Here is a 14695-nt window from a genome sequence, read left to right as displayed (position 1 = left end):
AGAAATACTCATACATATGCGAAATGTCTACCCCAAAGGGATGTTTATGGTGTATCATAATGAAGCCTTATAACACAAATTCAAAGCTTTGCATATTAATAATGCAATCTACATCACCACAACTTTGCTTTTTGTCTGAATAGTTGACATAGGGAGTTGCCACCTGTATATATTCCCACATTACAGAACTCAAAAGCACACAATCAAAGCAGGTGATATTCTCATCAAAATCATGAAATTCTTGACTGCTGACTAGAAAAACAGGGCAAAACCCATTTAATTATGAGTGCCCAGCTCTGAAACACAGGAAAGCTGCTTCCCATGTGATGCGTCACAGAAACAGCCAAGACATTTTGGGGATAGACAAAAGGGATGACAGTTAGGAAACCACCTCCTTTTGCTGGGAATGAAAGCAAGAGAAGGCAAGAGAATTGCGTTGAAGCAAGCTGGAATGAAATTAAAAGAACTAGTGTATTCGTAGAGACAAAACCCCAAGATGGACCCTAACTGGGGTCAAAAGATGTGTGGTGACTCACCTACAAACTCAGGTTAGGGCTAAAAAACCTTAATAAAGGGAGAAAGTGCCCCTAGCCCTTTATTAGGCTAATGCCTTAGGATAAAGGTCCCCATTCAAAAATGCAGTTTTGATGTCCAGTTGATGGATCTTCCATCCATGAAATGCGGCCACCGCAACCACACTTGATGGTGGTCATAAGTGGGGACAAAGGTTTCATCATAATCTATGCCTTTCTGATGTGCATAGCCCTTTTCCATGAGGCGAGCTTTGTACCTATCTATGGACCCATTTTTATTTTCTGCTGAGATGTACATCCACTTCGTGCCAATTCCCTTGGCAGGCAACTCCACCAACTCCCAAGTGTGGTTTTTCTTAATGGAGTCAATCTCCCTTTGCATTGCTAGCCTCCAATGCACATTGTCCCATGCATCACCAAAATTGCTAGCCTCATCTGGCCTCAAATTTCAAGTATGCTGCTGACCCATGCAGACTCACACTGTATGCCCACAAAACTCAACGATTCATCTCAGTGTTTCCAGAAACGTTTCTAGGTTCTAACAGGCGAAACGCCTAGAAACATGGTCAAAATGCTTCCAGATTCTTCTCACTCTCTCAAAAGAGCTCTCAGATACTGTTACAGCCTACAAGTGACAGGTGAACCGTGACAGCCTACAGGCTACAGTCTGCTCAGTGCTGCAGCCTGCCTACAGCCTATAGGGCCATGGGCCATGGCCCATAGTACATAGGCCAAGAGGGCTTAAACTTTAAAGTTTAAACAGCCTATGCATAATTTATATAATTTAAACTTTAAACTTTATAATTCAAGAATCAAAATCAAGATTCATCATTCAAGAATCTTCACTGTTCAATCATCTTTAAATTTTAATATTCAAAGCCCATGAATGAGATGCAATGGCTCAATCCTCAAGAATCAATCATCGAATGAAAAGAGAACAAAATGAAATACATCATACATGTCATAATATTGCACTCGTTAGTGACTCAGTGCCAGGTCACAAGTAGTAACTGCATATATAATCCATGATCCATGAAACACTCTACAGTACTCTACTATCTAGTGACTAGTCTCTAGAGCTAGAGCCTAGGACCCTAGAGGCTAGGGCCCTAGCCCCTCTCCAAGATCCTCTGCCTCATCACTGTGATCACTAGATGAATCTGCATCCTCTGAAGAGAAAGAGGATGTACCACCCTCAAACCAACCCGTGGCTCACGACTATCTGAGTCCTCTGAGTCTGTAGTGTCTCCTTATGCCTCCTCCTCTTGCTCTGGCTCATCTCTCCCTCGACGTCCTCGAGATGAAGATGCAGTAGTAGTAACAGATACATGTGATCCCCTCGTGAGGCTCCGGCTCGTGCTCGACGCTGATAACCACGCATCTGAGGAGAGGCCTGCTGTGACGATACCAAGCCCATGGCAGGTATAACTATATCCTAAGTAGCAGCAGCAAGTAGTCGTGGTGCCCGAGCTCGAGTGTCTAAACGTGTTTGACATCAGAATCGGAGCATATCCTGTCGTAGGAAGTCGTAGACATCATCGTTCTCTCGACTTTATTGGATAATTGACATATCAACAGGCTTCAACTTTATTTTATCGGGATCAACTTGCTTCGGCTTCTACTCAATGCTACCAGTACTGTCTAGAGACCTGTACTTCTCGATCAAGCGTAGGTTGGCATTTACATATACCAACCTGTTGAGCTGCTCCACGCTCAACCTGACACAATTTATAAATACAAAGAAGTCAATTCTCATGACTGAAGACTTATTTTTAAAAATGTTATAAGCTATATAGTATACATAATAACTTATAACTTATAAGTTAAAATATATTATATATACCTTATAAGTTAAATTATATTATACCTAGATGAATCCAGGAAACATTCCCAAACTCATCCTCTAAAAACACAACATAGTGCAGTTTCAATCTCATGATAGTCACTCACAAGGTTGAAAACCATAAACTCCATCATGCATAGTAGGGACTAGCTACTATGACATCCCCACTGACGTCATCAGCGCCCAACAGTGGGTGTAGACCATAGTATAAAAATATGCTCTCACACATACAAATCCACACACCCACACATACTTGAGCATCCATTTATACAAAGTCTTCGTACTGAGTTTTTGTCGGCACTCCGGAGGTGAAGGGCAGACTCAGCCATGATGAAGGCTAGCACTAAAGGAGAAGGCTAATCAAAAGGTAGTCCAAAATCTCTTCATTCAAGCTACAACTGCTTGTGAAGTCTAAACATTTTCCTTTTAGTCTCTCCCCAACGAGCATCTAAATCTAAATCTAGCTAGTAGGGCAATGCACCATTTAAGATAGAAAGAATTATCACAATACCAACAGGCCGCAACTTGGTAGCTAAAACTTAAGAACGAACTTGTTTCTCTTCCTGGTGTGTATGTCTGCACATATTCTCCGTATCCTCTCAGCCAGACCTGATGTGCAATCTTGGGAGAGGATGCGAAGAGCTAGGGTCTGCAATGAGGGATTCAAAATCCCAAATTTCTCCCACCAAGTAAGAGCCAACAGCCTATCGTCTCTTTCCTTGGCAATTGCACGGAAGAAATGACCCATCATTGCAAAACTCGACTATGTCCTCTTCAATTATGTTGCAATTTGCAAATTGCAATACAAAAAAGATAATATAAACAATTAGGCATTAATAGACATTAAATATAAAGCAATTAGCACCAAGCGGGCAGCGGGCTGCATTAATTTACTTTGTGACCTCACCTATTCTGGACCAATGAGTCGCAAACTTTCTCCAAGTACTAGGTCCATCTGCTCACAAGCACCCGATCATTCCATTTAGCAAGGTCTTTCCATAGGGGATGGAGCATATGTGCCACAGTGTGGATTGGCCTATGAAACCAATCCCATCTTTTCCTCCAAATTCCTAGTATGTCATCTTTTCTAGAATTTATCAAAAGGAATCGACTTTCAAGTTAGAGCAAGACTGCAAGTTACAAGACTTTTATTCTACGAAGAACTTGGAACTTGCAAGTCACAAGAGTCAAGACTTTTATCCATACCTCCTCTGCTCCAGGATAGATTGTGGGCAATCCTCCGTTGCTTTTCGAAGCTTCAGCATGAACTCATAGAGCACGCCCATAATACAATCCTCATGATCAAAGAGCACAAAGTACAAGGGCTCTATGGCCATCTGGATGGAAAGCGCTCCCTGCCAAAAGTGATTGTCGACGACAATCCCCTCAACATTTTGTCCAGCAGGGAATCTTGAGTCATTCTAGTCCAACCAATCTGAACTGGTCATCATGCGATGGAGGCTTTCTTTGGTCTTAACCAGCCTATGAGAATGAAACGACAAGCCCTTCATGAGTACTTGGTCAAGAAAAACATTCCAAGATAGCCTGCTAAGAACCAAGAACATGTAGCCAAATCAAGTCTTCGATGGTCTCACAAGCTCCCACTTGCACTCCCTTCCAAATAGGGCCAGCGTATTTGGCTTACGAGTGATATAAGTCACTAATTGCATGGCTTTATCGACCACATCAGACACCCAAGGCAACTTTCCAATATCCTCCATCATCAGGTCAAGAGAGTGTGAAGCACAAGGATTCCACACTATCGTGGGATACTTCTCCTCAAGGAAACTTCCCATTCTTCTGCAGTCGGAGCCATTGTCATTGATGACTTGCACCACATTCTCTTCACCAACCTCCTTGATGGCTGCCTCAATATGGCTCCATATCCACTCTCCGGTGATGTGAAGGCCGGCATGTGATGCATCAACCACCCTCAGGAAGATACTTCCAGCACAAGAACAGACCAAGATATTAATCATGTGTCTCCTCTTCGTGTCACTCCATCCGTCGGAGACTATGGTGCATCCATACCGACTCCAAGCTTCCTTGAGTCCCTACATGTCTTTCTTAATCAATCCCACCTGCTTCTTCAATTTTGTGGTGCGGAGAGTCTCAGAACTAGTAGGTGAAAGGGATGATGCTCCTGCTCTACCAACTACTACAAGTGCATGGTAAAACTTTTTGTAGGTAGGAATCCTTGCAACATTGAAGGGAATATTGCAAGAGTAGAAAAATTGCTCCTCTGCAATTTCAGCCTCTTGCTTCAAGCGTGGTGCCCAAGTAGCCTGTATAGGAGTAACTCTCGGAGTGATAGCTGCTGGACCATGTGTCCGCTTGACAGGAGGCCGGGGAGGAGCTGAGGGCATAGCGGACAGTCCAACTGACATGGATGCCGATGGAGTCGTGCCATGTCAAGGCTCAGTAAAAGCACTCACATGCACCTGTGAAGACGATGCAGCCTTCCCGTACCCCTCTTGCTGTAACTGTGACATATCCACATCCCCTGTATCTGATTGGGATAATGTGGCAGTGGATGTGACAATTGCATGTATGCCCAACTTATTCTGCTCTTGCAACACATTAGCATGAAGAACCTGTTCTGTGACCACAAGATGAAGGAGGGGTCAAATCTCTGCAAATTTGGATGGGGTACCTCCATATGCCAAGAAGATTCCCTCTGGAATGGCTTGGTAAGGAAGGACCTTTACCATGGCCTTCCTTCCATAAAAAATGCGCTCGAGCTCGAGGGGCGGATCCTGTCACTGTCTCACCACAAAACTTGCATACTGACCTCCTTCTGCTAGCTGACCCATATCTCTTTATAAAAATGGTATCCTGCCATACATCCCGCCTTGGAAGCACACCGGCACCACGACTCGAGGCCATGGTATGGATAATGGGAATCAGGATGAAGAAGGGCTTAGAAGTGTTGGAGAGGAAGCCAAGTGCAAGGGGTTGACAAGGCTAGAGGCTAGAGTAAGGGTTGGAGAGGATAGAGAGAAATACAGAGGTTCGAGAGGGTAGAGCGATGGAGAGGCTGAAGAGAGTAGGAGAGGCTGAAGAGGCTTTGGTAGAGCGAATAGGAAGGGTAAGTAGAGGGTTTAGCAAGGAAGGGTAGAGTAGAGAGTGTAGGGAGTGATAGGCAAGCAGGACATGGAGCAAGAGCAGCAAATCAGCGGCCCAAACAATGCAAGCAGAAAAAGCCCGTCGGAATTCGCGCGTATGGCATTTTTACAGCAGGCATTTCTTCCAAGTCAAGCCGTTTTGTGAATTTCGGTGAAACGTTTCGGGGCATTTCGGTGCCCCGAAATGCGTTTTTTGGTAATACAGATTCATCTCCAAATCCCAGTTTTTTATATGACTTCCCGTCATCTTAGTCATCATCAATTTGAAGTCTCATTGAAGTTCTCATTCAAGCCATTACACTAAGGGTGATATGGAGTGATATACTTATGATTAATATTCAGCTTACTGCCATCACCTCTCCTCTAAATCCAGGACCATAATCTGACAGCTACTCCTGGGGAATTCCAAATCTGCAACATATGTGCTCATATACAAAATCAGCAACCCCTTTGCTGTCCACTCTCTTTATTGCCTTCACCTCTTCCCATTTTGACAAGTATTTCACTGCAGTAAGCATGTAACACTTCCCTCTGGCAGTTATGGGTAGAGGACTGATTGCATCTATACGCTATCCCTCGAAAATATCATAAACCAGCATTATATTTCTCGGCCCCATCTTAAGAATTCTTCTTCCCATCCTCTGGCATTCATGGGATGATCTACACCAGTGCTGCACATCTTTCTATATTGAAGGCCACACATATCCCCCCAGAAGTATCTTCTGCAAGGTAATCTTAAATGCATAGTGTCCTCCACAAGCTCCTTCATGACTAGATTTGAGATAAGATATGCCCTGAACTTTCTACAGGCATACACCAAACTTGATAGAATCAGCTCTGCCTCTGTATATTTCCTCTTTGCTTCTGTCTTAACTCTGCTGGCATAATACACAGGTTTCATATATCAAGACTCCTCTCCTTTTTGCAATAAGATAGCTCCCTCGGCATCTAGACCAAAAGAAAGGTTTACATAAAAGGTTTGAGAGAAATCTGGAGGCTTCACACATGAGATTTCTCCCAACACTTCCTTCACCCTGTTGAATACTGCTTCACAGTCCTCATTCCATTGCAAAGGCTCTTCCTTCATAGCTTGTTGCAAAGGGTAAAACAATTGAGTTAAAAGAGAGTATCACACACACTATACTTTTCATACCCTGCTACTCTGTCCAATATATCATCAATAAAAGACAAAGGATAATGATTGCTTTTTGTTACCGCATTGAGAGGCTTGTAATCAATGCATACTCTCCATCCTCCTGTGTGCTTGGGAATAATTACCACTAGACTGTCCCAATCTGAGTGCTCCACTGGGTAGATCAGCCGTACTTTGAGCAACTTATTTAACTCCTCCTTCAGTACAGGGAAAAGCTCTCTGTGTATCCTTCTCAACTTTTGAAAAACGGGTTTGCTGCCCTCTTTTAACTCAATGTGCATCTGCTCACATCTGAAATTTCTGATCTCAGGTGAGGTAATAAACAGCTTTGGATACTGATGAATGACCTTCATATACTCCTCCTTTTCCACCCCCTCCAAGCTGAAATTCAGCATAGACAACAACTTTTCTCTCTCTACATGGGAAGGCGGGGGTTGCTCGTTACCTTTTCTAAGGATTGGCCAATTTCTTCCATTCTCTCTTGAGCTTCGGGCATAAACCAAGTTATATTGGTTGTCTTCCTCTTCAAATCATTCATCACTGTGTATTCCTTCTGACCCTGACCAATATGCAAATCCGAAGTTTTGTAATGCTTCATGGGCTTCAGACTCTTCTTTTTAGGTTGAGGGCCAAGATCAAACTCCACATGCTTCCCTTTCTTGGCAGAGGGTCTATTCTCTCATGTTGCACTCCTCATTCTCTTTGCCACTGGCATGATCTCTAGAATAGTTTCTACACTAATCAGGCTGATTGCACTTCTAGAGTAAGGGCTTCACACCATAAACTCCACAATCTACCAAACTGAAAGGGTCAGAAGTACTTGGCGTTTTGTTTAAGGGTTTTTGTGTTGAGGTTATGCTTTCCTGGTTCACAGAGATTATTGGTCAGTGATAGTACATGTGAATGATGAGGAGTGGGCTGAAGTAGAATGACTTCCTGAAGACATGTGGCCTAAAGATGTTTTGAGTGTTGATGTGTGTCGGGATGAAGACTTTGTATGAGTGTTACTTTGTTCTATGTTTTGTTTTCCAGTAGCATATTTAGTGGATGTGGGTGGCTATGAAGGCAGAATTGGTTCTATCACTTTTGTCACTTGTGCATCCACGATTTTGATGCCTCCACGGAGGAGTTTTGCACTTCAGTTTACAAGTGAGTGAAGCTAGTATAGATAGACTGCAGTGGTTGCAAAACTGTGAAGGATGGCACAGGATTTTCCTGAATTTTGGGGAATGCCTTATGAAGATGCAATAAGATTTTTGGAGAAAATGGAATTTACAGCTCTCATGAGGGAAAGAGCAGCCCCAGAAATCTTGTTTCAGATTTTGAATTATTGCCTACAAGGAGATGTAAAAGCTTGTCCAATGGCTACTTCTTGTGAGTCATCCATCTAATCTTAAGTACATCAGAGTAAAGAAACCTCTCAAGAAGAAGCCAAAGTTTGTCAATAGGAATGTCACAAAGCTTCCAACTAGATCTCAAGTTCCCTACTACTATCAGTGTGGAAAGAACCTTGGTTTTTCAAATTTTTCTTTTATGGTGATGGTTCTTTCTAAAGAGTTGTAAAGGGATTAGACACGCCATTATAAGTAAGATCTTCCCTATGGCTACCAAAACAAAGATAGACAAGTTTGAGGGTGAGGGGTTTCACACATGGTAGACGAAACTCAAGTTTGTTCGTATGAAAAAAGGAATTTGGAATATTGTTAATGGGAAAAAGAAGAAACCTACTACTAGGAAAGAAGAAGCATTATGGTTACCTCGAGATGAAAAGACATTGGCTATAATTGCACTAGGGTTGAGTGATTCCTTTATTCATCACATTGATAGTTGTGAAACTGCACAAGCTCCATGGAGGCACCTTGAGATTGTCTTTGGAGCACACGGAAAATGTTCCAAGTATAACATGCTCATTAAGTTCTTTGATATGAAGCTGGACAAAGTAGAAGCAATATCCTCACATCTAATCTCCATGAAAAGTATATTGACTCAACTAGCGAGCATCAAATTTGACTTGATGATGACATTGTGATTGCTATATTGCTTAAGAGTCTACCTGATGAATATGGTACCATTGTGACTACTCTCACTAATCTACCAGAGTCCAATTGGTAGATATAGAGACATCCCTCTTGGAAGAAGAAAGAAAGATGAAACAAAGGAATGGCTACAAAGAACGTGACGCATATCTAGTCAAAAGCCACTTCAAAGAATCTAAAAGCAAGAGTAAGATTAAGCGCAATTTCTGTGGAAAGCTTGGTCACTTTGAAAAGGAGCTATGCAAAGAACAGACTCTCAGCAAATCTTATCGAAGAATCAAAGAAAGAAGAAGAACCAGAGGAGATTAATGCTCTCATTGCTTTCACCACCCAAGTCAATCTTGATGACAGTGATGACCCATTTATCTTCGAAGTTGTTTTGTGTGTGATCAATAAGGGTTCTCTGCCCTGGGATGTCAATATTGTTAGTCTGATGTATGAGTTTTACCTTGTCAGACCTATGGGAACTTCCCATGCATAGTCATTGTCCATTCTCCTGGTTGTAAACTAAGAGCCATAACTAGAATGAGTCACAGGTCGGAGTCATGAGTGTTGTTACTAGATGTGAACAAGCCATAAAGCTTCCCATGTACTACTACTGGGGTGAGGTCATCAATTTGTGGGGAATGGGGTTGTGCCAAGGGGTACAAGGTCAGTGTTTGTTTGTGTGTCACCACATGGTGGTTAGTGTAACTAGGTTAGGTGGTAGAAGGTTCTAGTAGGTGTGATTGAGAGAATCGTGAACCTGATTGAGAGATCAGTGCAGAAATTAGTGGATCTCGAGATGCTCTCTCTTGGGCACATGCATTGTATCAGTTGCCTACATAAGGGCACTTCTACTCATGAATAATTAAGTCTCTCTCCATTGTTGGTACTCTTCATGCTTCCATTGCTGTTCCATCATCAACCACAGTCTCTACGATGCAGATATATGAGGGTGATCCCCGTACTGAAGAGATTGGCACGCAAGGAAGAAATGAGACACAAATATCTTGATAAAGCTTAGAATGATAGATGAGGGTATACCCATGGTTGATTCAAGTACACTCAATGTCTAACAACTAGAACTTTGTAACCATTGTTAAAGGTTAATATCCTTGTCAAATTGTCAAATTAAATGTGGAGCTTCAAATCATTATAACCAAAGAGGCAAACTCAAGGAGGCACGTATGAAAGAAGAGGCAAAATGAGATCTTGGTGAAGGTGAGAACATCCCTTAGTTAACCTAGAGCTCAATCCAAGATAATTCCAAAGTTTGATAATTCGAACACAGCATGGGGTTTGATACCATTGTCGACGGTTAGCATAAATAGAATGCTTGGGTTGTGTCAAAATAATGACTTTAAATGCGAGTACACGGTTTATAGGTCTACAACAAGCATAAGGCCGAATATGAATGATGCAACCCTCTCCTTTGGCATTACGGATGCCTCAAGATATTTCCTTCCAATAACAAAGCCTATTCTGCAGTTCCAGGTAAGCCAACCTACCCTCGTTTACTAGCCCCGCCATATGGGGACTCACAGTTGGGTTAGTGACCATTCTTCTACAATATGCTCATACTTTGATTTCTTGTGTGTAAGCTTGCTTGCCATAATCCAATTTTATATGTGCAAATCACTCTCTACATATCCAGTGCAATTTAAAGAAACGGTGTATGATCAATTGCACTTTAGTAGGCCCTTATATAGGACCCTGACCAAGTCGGCCAGCTCACAGACCCAGTCCAGGTCTGTAACAATGCCATAAAGGCAGTCAACCAGCCCAAAACAGGGGCGAGCAAGGGTTGCAGCCTATAAAGGTCCCCAAAATCCTCAGTCTGGATGGCTCCAGCCTCAGCCTATGCAGCAGCTATTATAGCAGCCTTCAGCCCCCTTTGTATCAGTCTGCGAGTACAAGGGAGGAGCACATCTGCCCCTCTCCATTCCACCCTACAAGAAGGCCCGACCTTCATCGTTGTAAAAAGCCCAGAGGCTAAACCTACACTGACTTGCACATGTATTTCTCTCTCTCTTCGTTCAGCTCACACTCTATTTCAGTTCAGCAGTTGGCACATTGGTAAGTGATTAATTAGCTTGCTTGCCTGTTACAAGGCAAGATCCAACCCCTGCCAAGGTATCTTCTCCAAGAAGCTGACCATGCCCATCTCACAAAGGGATTATCCTCGGCAGGCTTAAGTTCCGCCCACCAAAGCCTCTAGGATGGCTCATCTATCTCAAGTATTTAGCAACTAGCTCCTTGTAGGACTCCAAAGTCTCTACTCTGGAACAAGCCGTGCATTGCTACTTAAGGTGCCCAAGCAGCTGGCTTGGCTGGTCCACTGTCCACATAATGTGCTTACACAGAGGATATAGAGCATAGTGCACCAAAGCTTTCTTTGCAAACAAAAACTTGCACTACATGCTAGCCAACACACATATCTTTCTTCACAGCGCTTACTTACGTACGTGCACTGTATATACCAGTTTACGTGCACTGTATATACAGTTCATAATTCTTCCGTTTACACAAATTTGCCTATTTAGGCTGCCCTAAAGCTTGGAACACATGAAGCCTGCCCGTCGACACAATAGGACTCAAACCACCCTCTCAAAAAAACAAAATAGAAAAATAGATGGTCAGCTCATGCATTTGTTTTTATCACTGCATTTTCATTCGATGGTATCCACCATTTAATTTTATCATAGTTTTAACTATTTGTCCGAAGGACATGTAGATTCTCACATCGAATAATAAAATTTCCTGTGTGCTCACTCCTGGCATTTGAGCTGGTTTTTTTGTTGCACAAAGTTGAACTGGCCAACATTGATCCTTTCGCCAGACTGGAGAGCAACACAAGCTCAAATGGCATGCTGACAAAAAAGGCTTTTCACGTTATCCGTTCCCAGCTTGGGATTATTTTTAGCAGCCCTTCCCAAAATAAGATGGGTATGAAAGAATTTACACAGCCGGCATGAAGAACAAGTTTACCAGACGTGACTTAGCAGCCGTCAAATGCGAGAATGCCCGCTCAGAACCATGTGAAAAAGCATACACTGCTGCGAGCACCAAAGCCAGGGCACAGCCTCTATCGGCTTCAACTGCTTCAAGAATGACCTTTTGATCTCCGTAAGCTAACACCTGCAAAGCTCATGAATATCCTCGAATTAAAAAGGCACGACTTCACCAAACACAGCAGTGTGAATGAAACCGAACCACTACCGTGAAAATCTTGATATCAATCGATGGTCTTTCTCGAATTCTTGTTTACTGATGTACCTGTTCATAGTAAGAGTTGACATGAGCAATGCAAGAGTCCGACACAGTGTGCACTGGATAGCCCCAACGATCCAGCTTGTAATGGAGAGGCTGATGGATGGAATTAGGGGTTGGCATAATGAAGAGGTAGCAAGAGATTTCCGAGGAGAATGATGATGGGAAGGTGAGGCGATGCAAGGGAGGGGAATGATGAGATGAGGCGATTGGAGCGAAGTGGGAGATGAATCAGCTCACAAGGAATGCACAAGCAACGCCAGTTAGCGTAAGATACAAGCCATTGATGACAGTAGCACAGCATAAGATACAAGCCAGTAACGGATAATATATTCTTTTTGTCACGCGTGGTGTTGTCATTCATCAAAGCATTTCGTCGTCACGTCACACGTGTCAATGGGGCACCTTGGGACCTGGATTGTGCTCATTGCTTGCTCTTGTCGCTCTCCATATATTCTATGTGACTCCGTCGTTAACAATGTTCACAAAAAACCAAGGTTTAGTTTAGTGTTAGGTGAATGGAAGAATTTTCATTTTCACCCATAGAAAATAAAATTGGCCCTCGCGTGGCGCTACCAACCCCCCCGCCCCCTCCTGCCCCTCCCCGCTAAGGCGCCACGCTGCCCCCCCTTTTTCCCTCCCCTCCTCACCTCTCCTCCCCACCCCCCTTGTGCGGCGTTGCCACACCCTTCCTTCCACTTCCTCTCACCCCCCTGCGCTGCGCTGCCCCCCCCCCTCTCTTTCTCCTCCTCCTTCCTCCACCATCCCTTTCGTCACCACCCTCTCCCCCCCGGTTTCCCCATACCTCTCCATCCCTCCTTCTTCCCTCCCCCACCTTAATTCCCCATCCCCGCCCCTTCCGTTTCCTTCCCCTTCCCCCGCCTTGGAGTGTTCACAGTTAGTCAATGCGATATGGCGGCCACGTGCCCGAAACCGGTGGCCTGGACGGACCCCCCCCTCCATCAGCCTATCGCGTAACATTGACAGAGCACCAGGTCTCCTTGGTGAAGCAGGCCGCCACGGACTTCTCCCAGACATCCGTTTATGGGAGAGTCATTGGCTACTCCCCTTCACGAGCAGACATCAGGGAGGACTGGTTGCAGTCCACCCTCTACCTCGAGGACAGTCACATCGAGGAGGTTGCACTCATGGGACGTGGCATCTTCTTGCTTAAGCTCTCCTCAACACAGGCTGCGAGCGACATGGTCAGGCGATCCCCTACTTCTGTGGGTGGGAAGATCATCCTCATGGTCCCATGGTACAGGGGTTTCAGTGTAGCGGACTTCGATGCCCGCTTTCGCATTCCTCACCATCCAGTTACCCTTATCTTCCCGGGTCTCGCAACCGAGTTTCGCCCGATCATCAAGGACCGGGGGGCGCACTTTGGCTGGCCTATGCAATACACCTACGTTGATGCGGCGGCAGCCCAAGGGGTGCCACGTGTCAAAGTGGCAGCAGTCCTCGATCCACAGAGCATCCCCTCGAAGTTCGAGATAGAGACAGACACAGGTGTGGTGACCCAGCATATTCTGGTCACTGGTCGCCCAAACCAGTGTCTGAGATGCCATGGCTTCGGGCACCAGGCGCGCTCATGTCCTCGCTTCACGGGTACAGAACCTTAGAAGACCCCCGTTCAGGCAACTCAGGATCCTCCTTACTAGTCAGCGACATCCCCTCCTGGAGGGGAAGGCTGGACGGAGGTCAAAAGAAAACGGAAGGGAAACAAAGCAGGCCCCAAAAAACCTGCCCATCTACAGCAAGAGCCCCCTCCGGTGGTCCCTACTCATCAGCAGCTCGGTAAGGGGAAGGAGAAGGGAAAGGAGAAGGTCAGCGAGCCTCTCCCTCATCCTTCACCCCGCCCTCCTCCCCCTCCCCCCTCCTCCTCGATTCTCGACCCCCACCCCCTCCAGGATCCCCCTCCGCACTGATGGTTTCCACTCCACTCTCTTCCTCGAGCATGATCCAGAGGGAATCCCCCCCTCCACCTGTGCCACCTGCAGCCCCGAAGCCAGCACAGACCTCGCCCGCGCCTATCCCTCCAAGCGCGTCGGAAGGGAGAGGCACTTCCCCGCAGGCGGCAGCACCCCTCTCTCTGGTTCAGACTCCTCATCTTCGTCCCCATGCCCAAGGGCTGCTCCTAGAGCTCTTCCATTAGAGTTTTATCGAGCAGGTCCTTGGGATTATTTGGATGCAGCGGGTATTGGCTCCTTCCTTGCATGCCTAAACATTAGCATCTTCTTCCTCTGCAAGGGGGCGGAGGGTAAGGTGTCCGCCGTCCTTGCCCCACATGATGGTCCTAGCTATTCCTTCACTATCTCCAGTGAAGGGAATGAGCAATGGACGAATGAAAATGTTTGGGAGACGATACGAGATCAGTCCCAAGAGCAGGTGCAGGACTGGATTGGTAGCAGAGCAGCGGAGCTTCTTCAGCAGCAGTGGTAGGAGGGTAATGTTCGTCTACGTTGGCGCCATAGCACCAAACGTTTCCAACTCCTGGTCATTATTATACCACCGCTGGAGTGGGCCTACGCGGAAGGGCTTCGCCCATGGAGGACCTCAGAGGTAGCGGGCTTCTACAACATTTCCTTGGTAGAGGCGTCGAGCTGGTTAGAGAGAGTCTACCACCACGGGACGAAGGGCCTCTCCCCTCTGCTGAAGGTTTTAAAGGATGGGTCCGATGATTCGGCCTCTCCTTCGAAACCTTCACAGAAGCACCTTCGTCTCCACACACGACATCCGCCAACCACTTTGAC

At 45.2% G+C, this 14695-nt stretch overlaps 1 protein-coding gene across 1 annotated transcript in view; it reads right to left on the bottom strand.

The window, feature by feature from the left end:
• LOC147902631 (uncharacterized) overlaps positions 1-12258 on the bottom strand; it is a 65047-nt gene extending 52789 nt beyond the window's left edge. The window contains exons 1-2 of the mRNA XM_087373793.1: positions 11949-12258; positions 11661-11810 (exon numbers count right to left, since the gene is read on the bottom strand). Of these exons, the coding sequence (XP_087229919.1) occupies positions 11661-11810; positions 11949-12065 (267 nt within the window). The 5' untranslated portion in view covers positions 12066-12258. The remainder of the gene's footprint in view (positions 1-11660; positions 11811-11948) is intronic.
• Between the last annotated feature and the right edge of the window lie 2437 nt (positions 12259-14695).

Source organism: Dipteris shenzhenensis, chromosome 4 (assembly GCF_047967505.1).
Source record: "Dipteris shenzhenensis isolate YYH24624 ecotype China chromosome 4, Dip_SZ_1.0, whole genome shotgun sequence".
Classification (NCBI taxonomy): Eukaryota; Viridiplantae; Streptophyta; class Polypodiopsida; order Gleicheniales; family Dipteridaceae; genus Dipteris; species Dipteris shenzhenensis.
The sequence above is the reverse complement of the archived record's forward strand: the minus strand, read 5'-3'. Positions and strand labels throughout refer to the sequence as shown.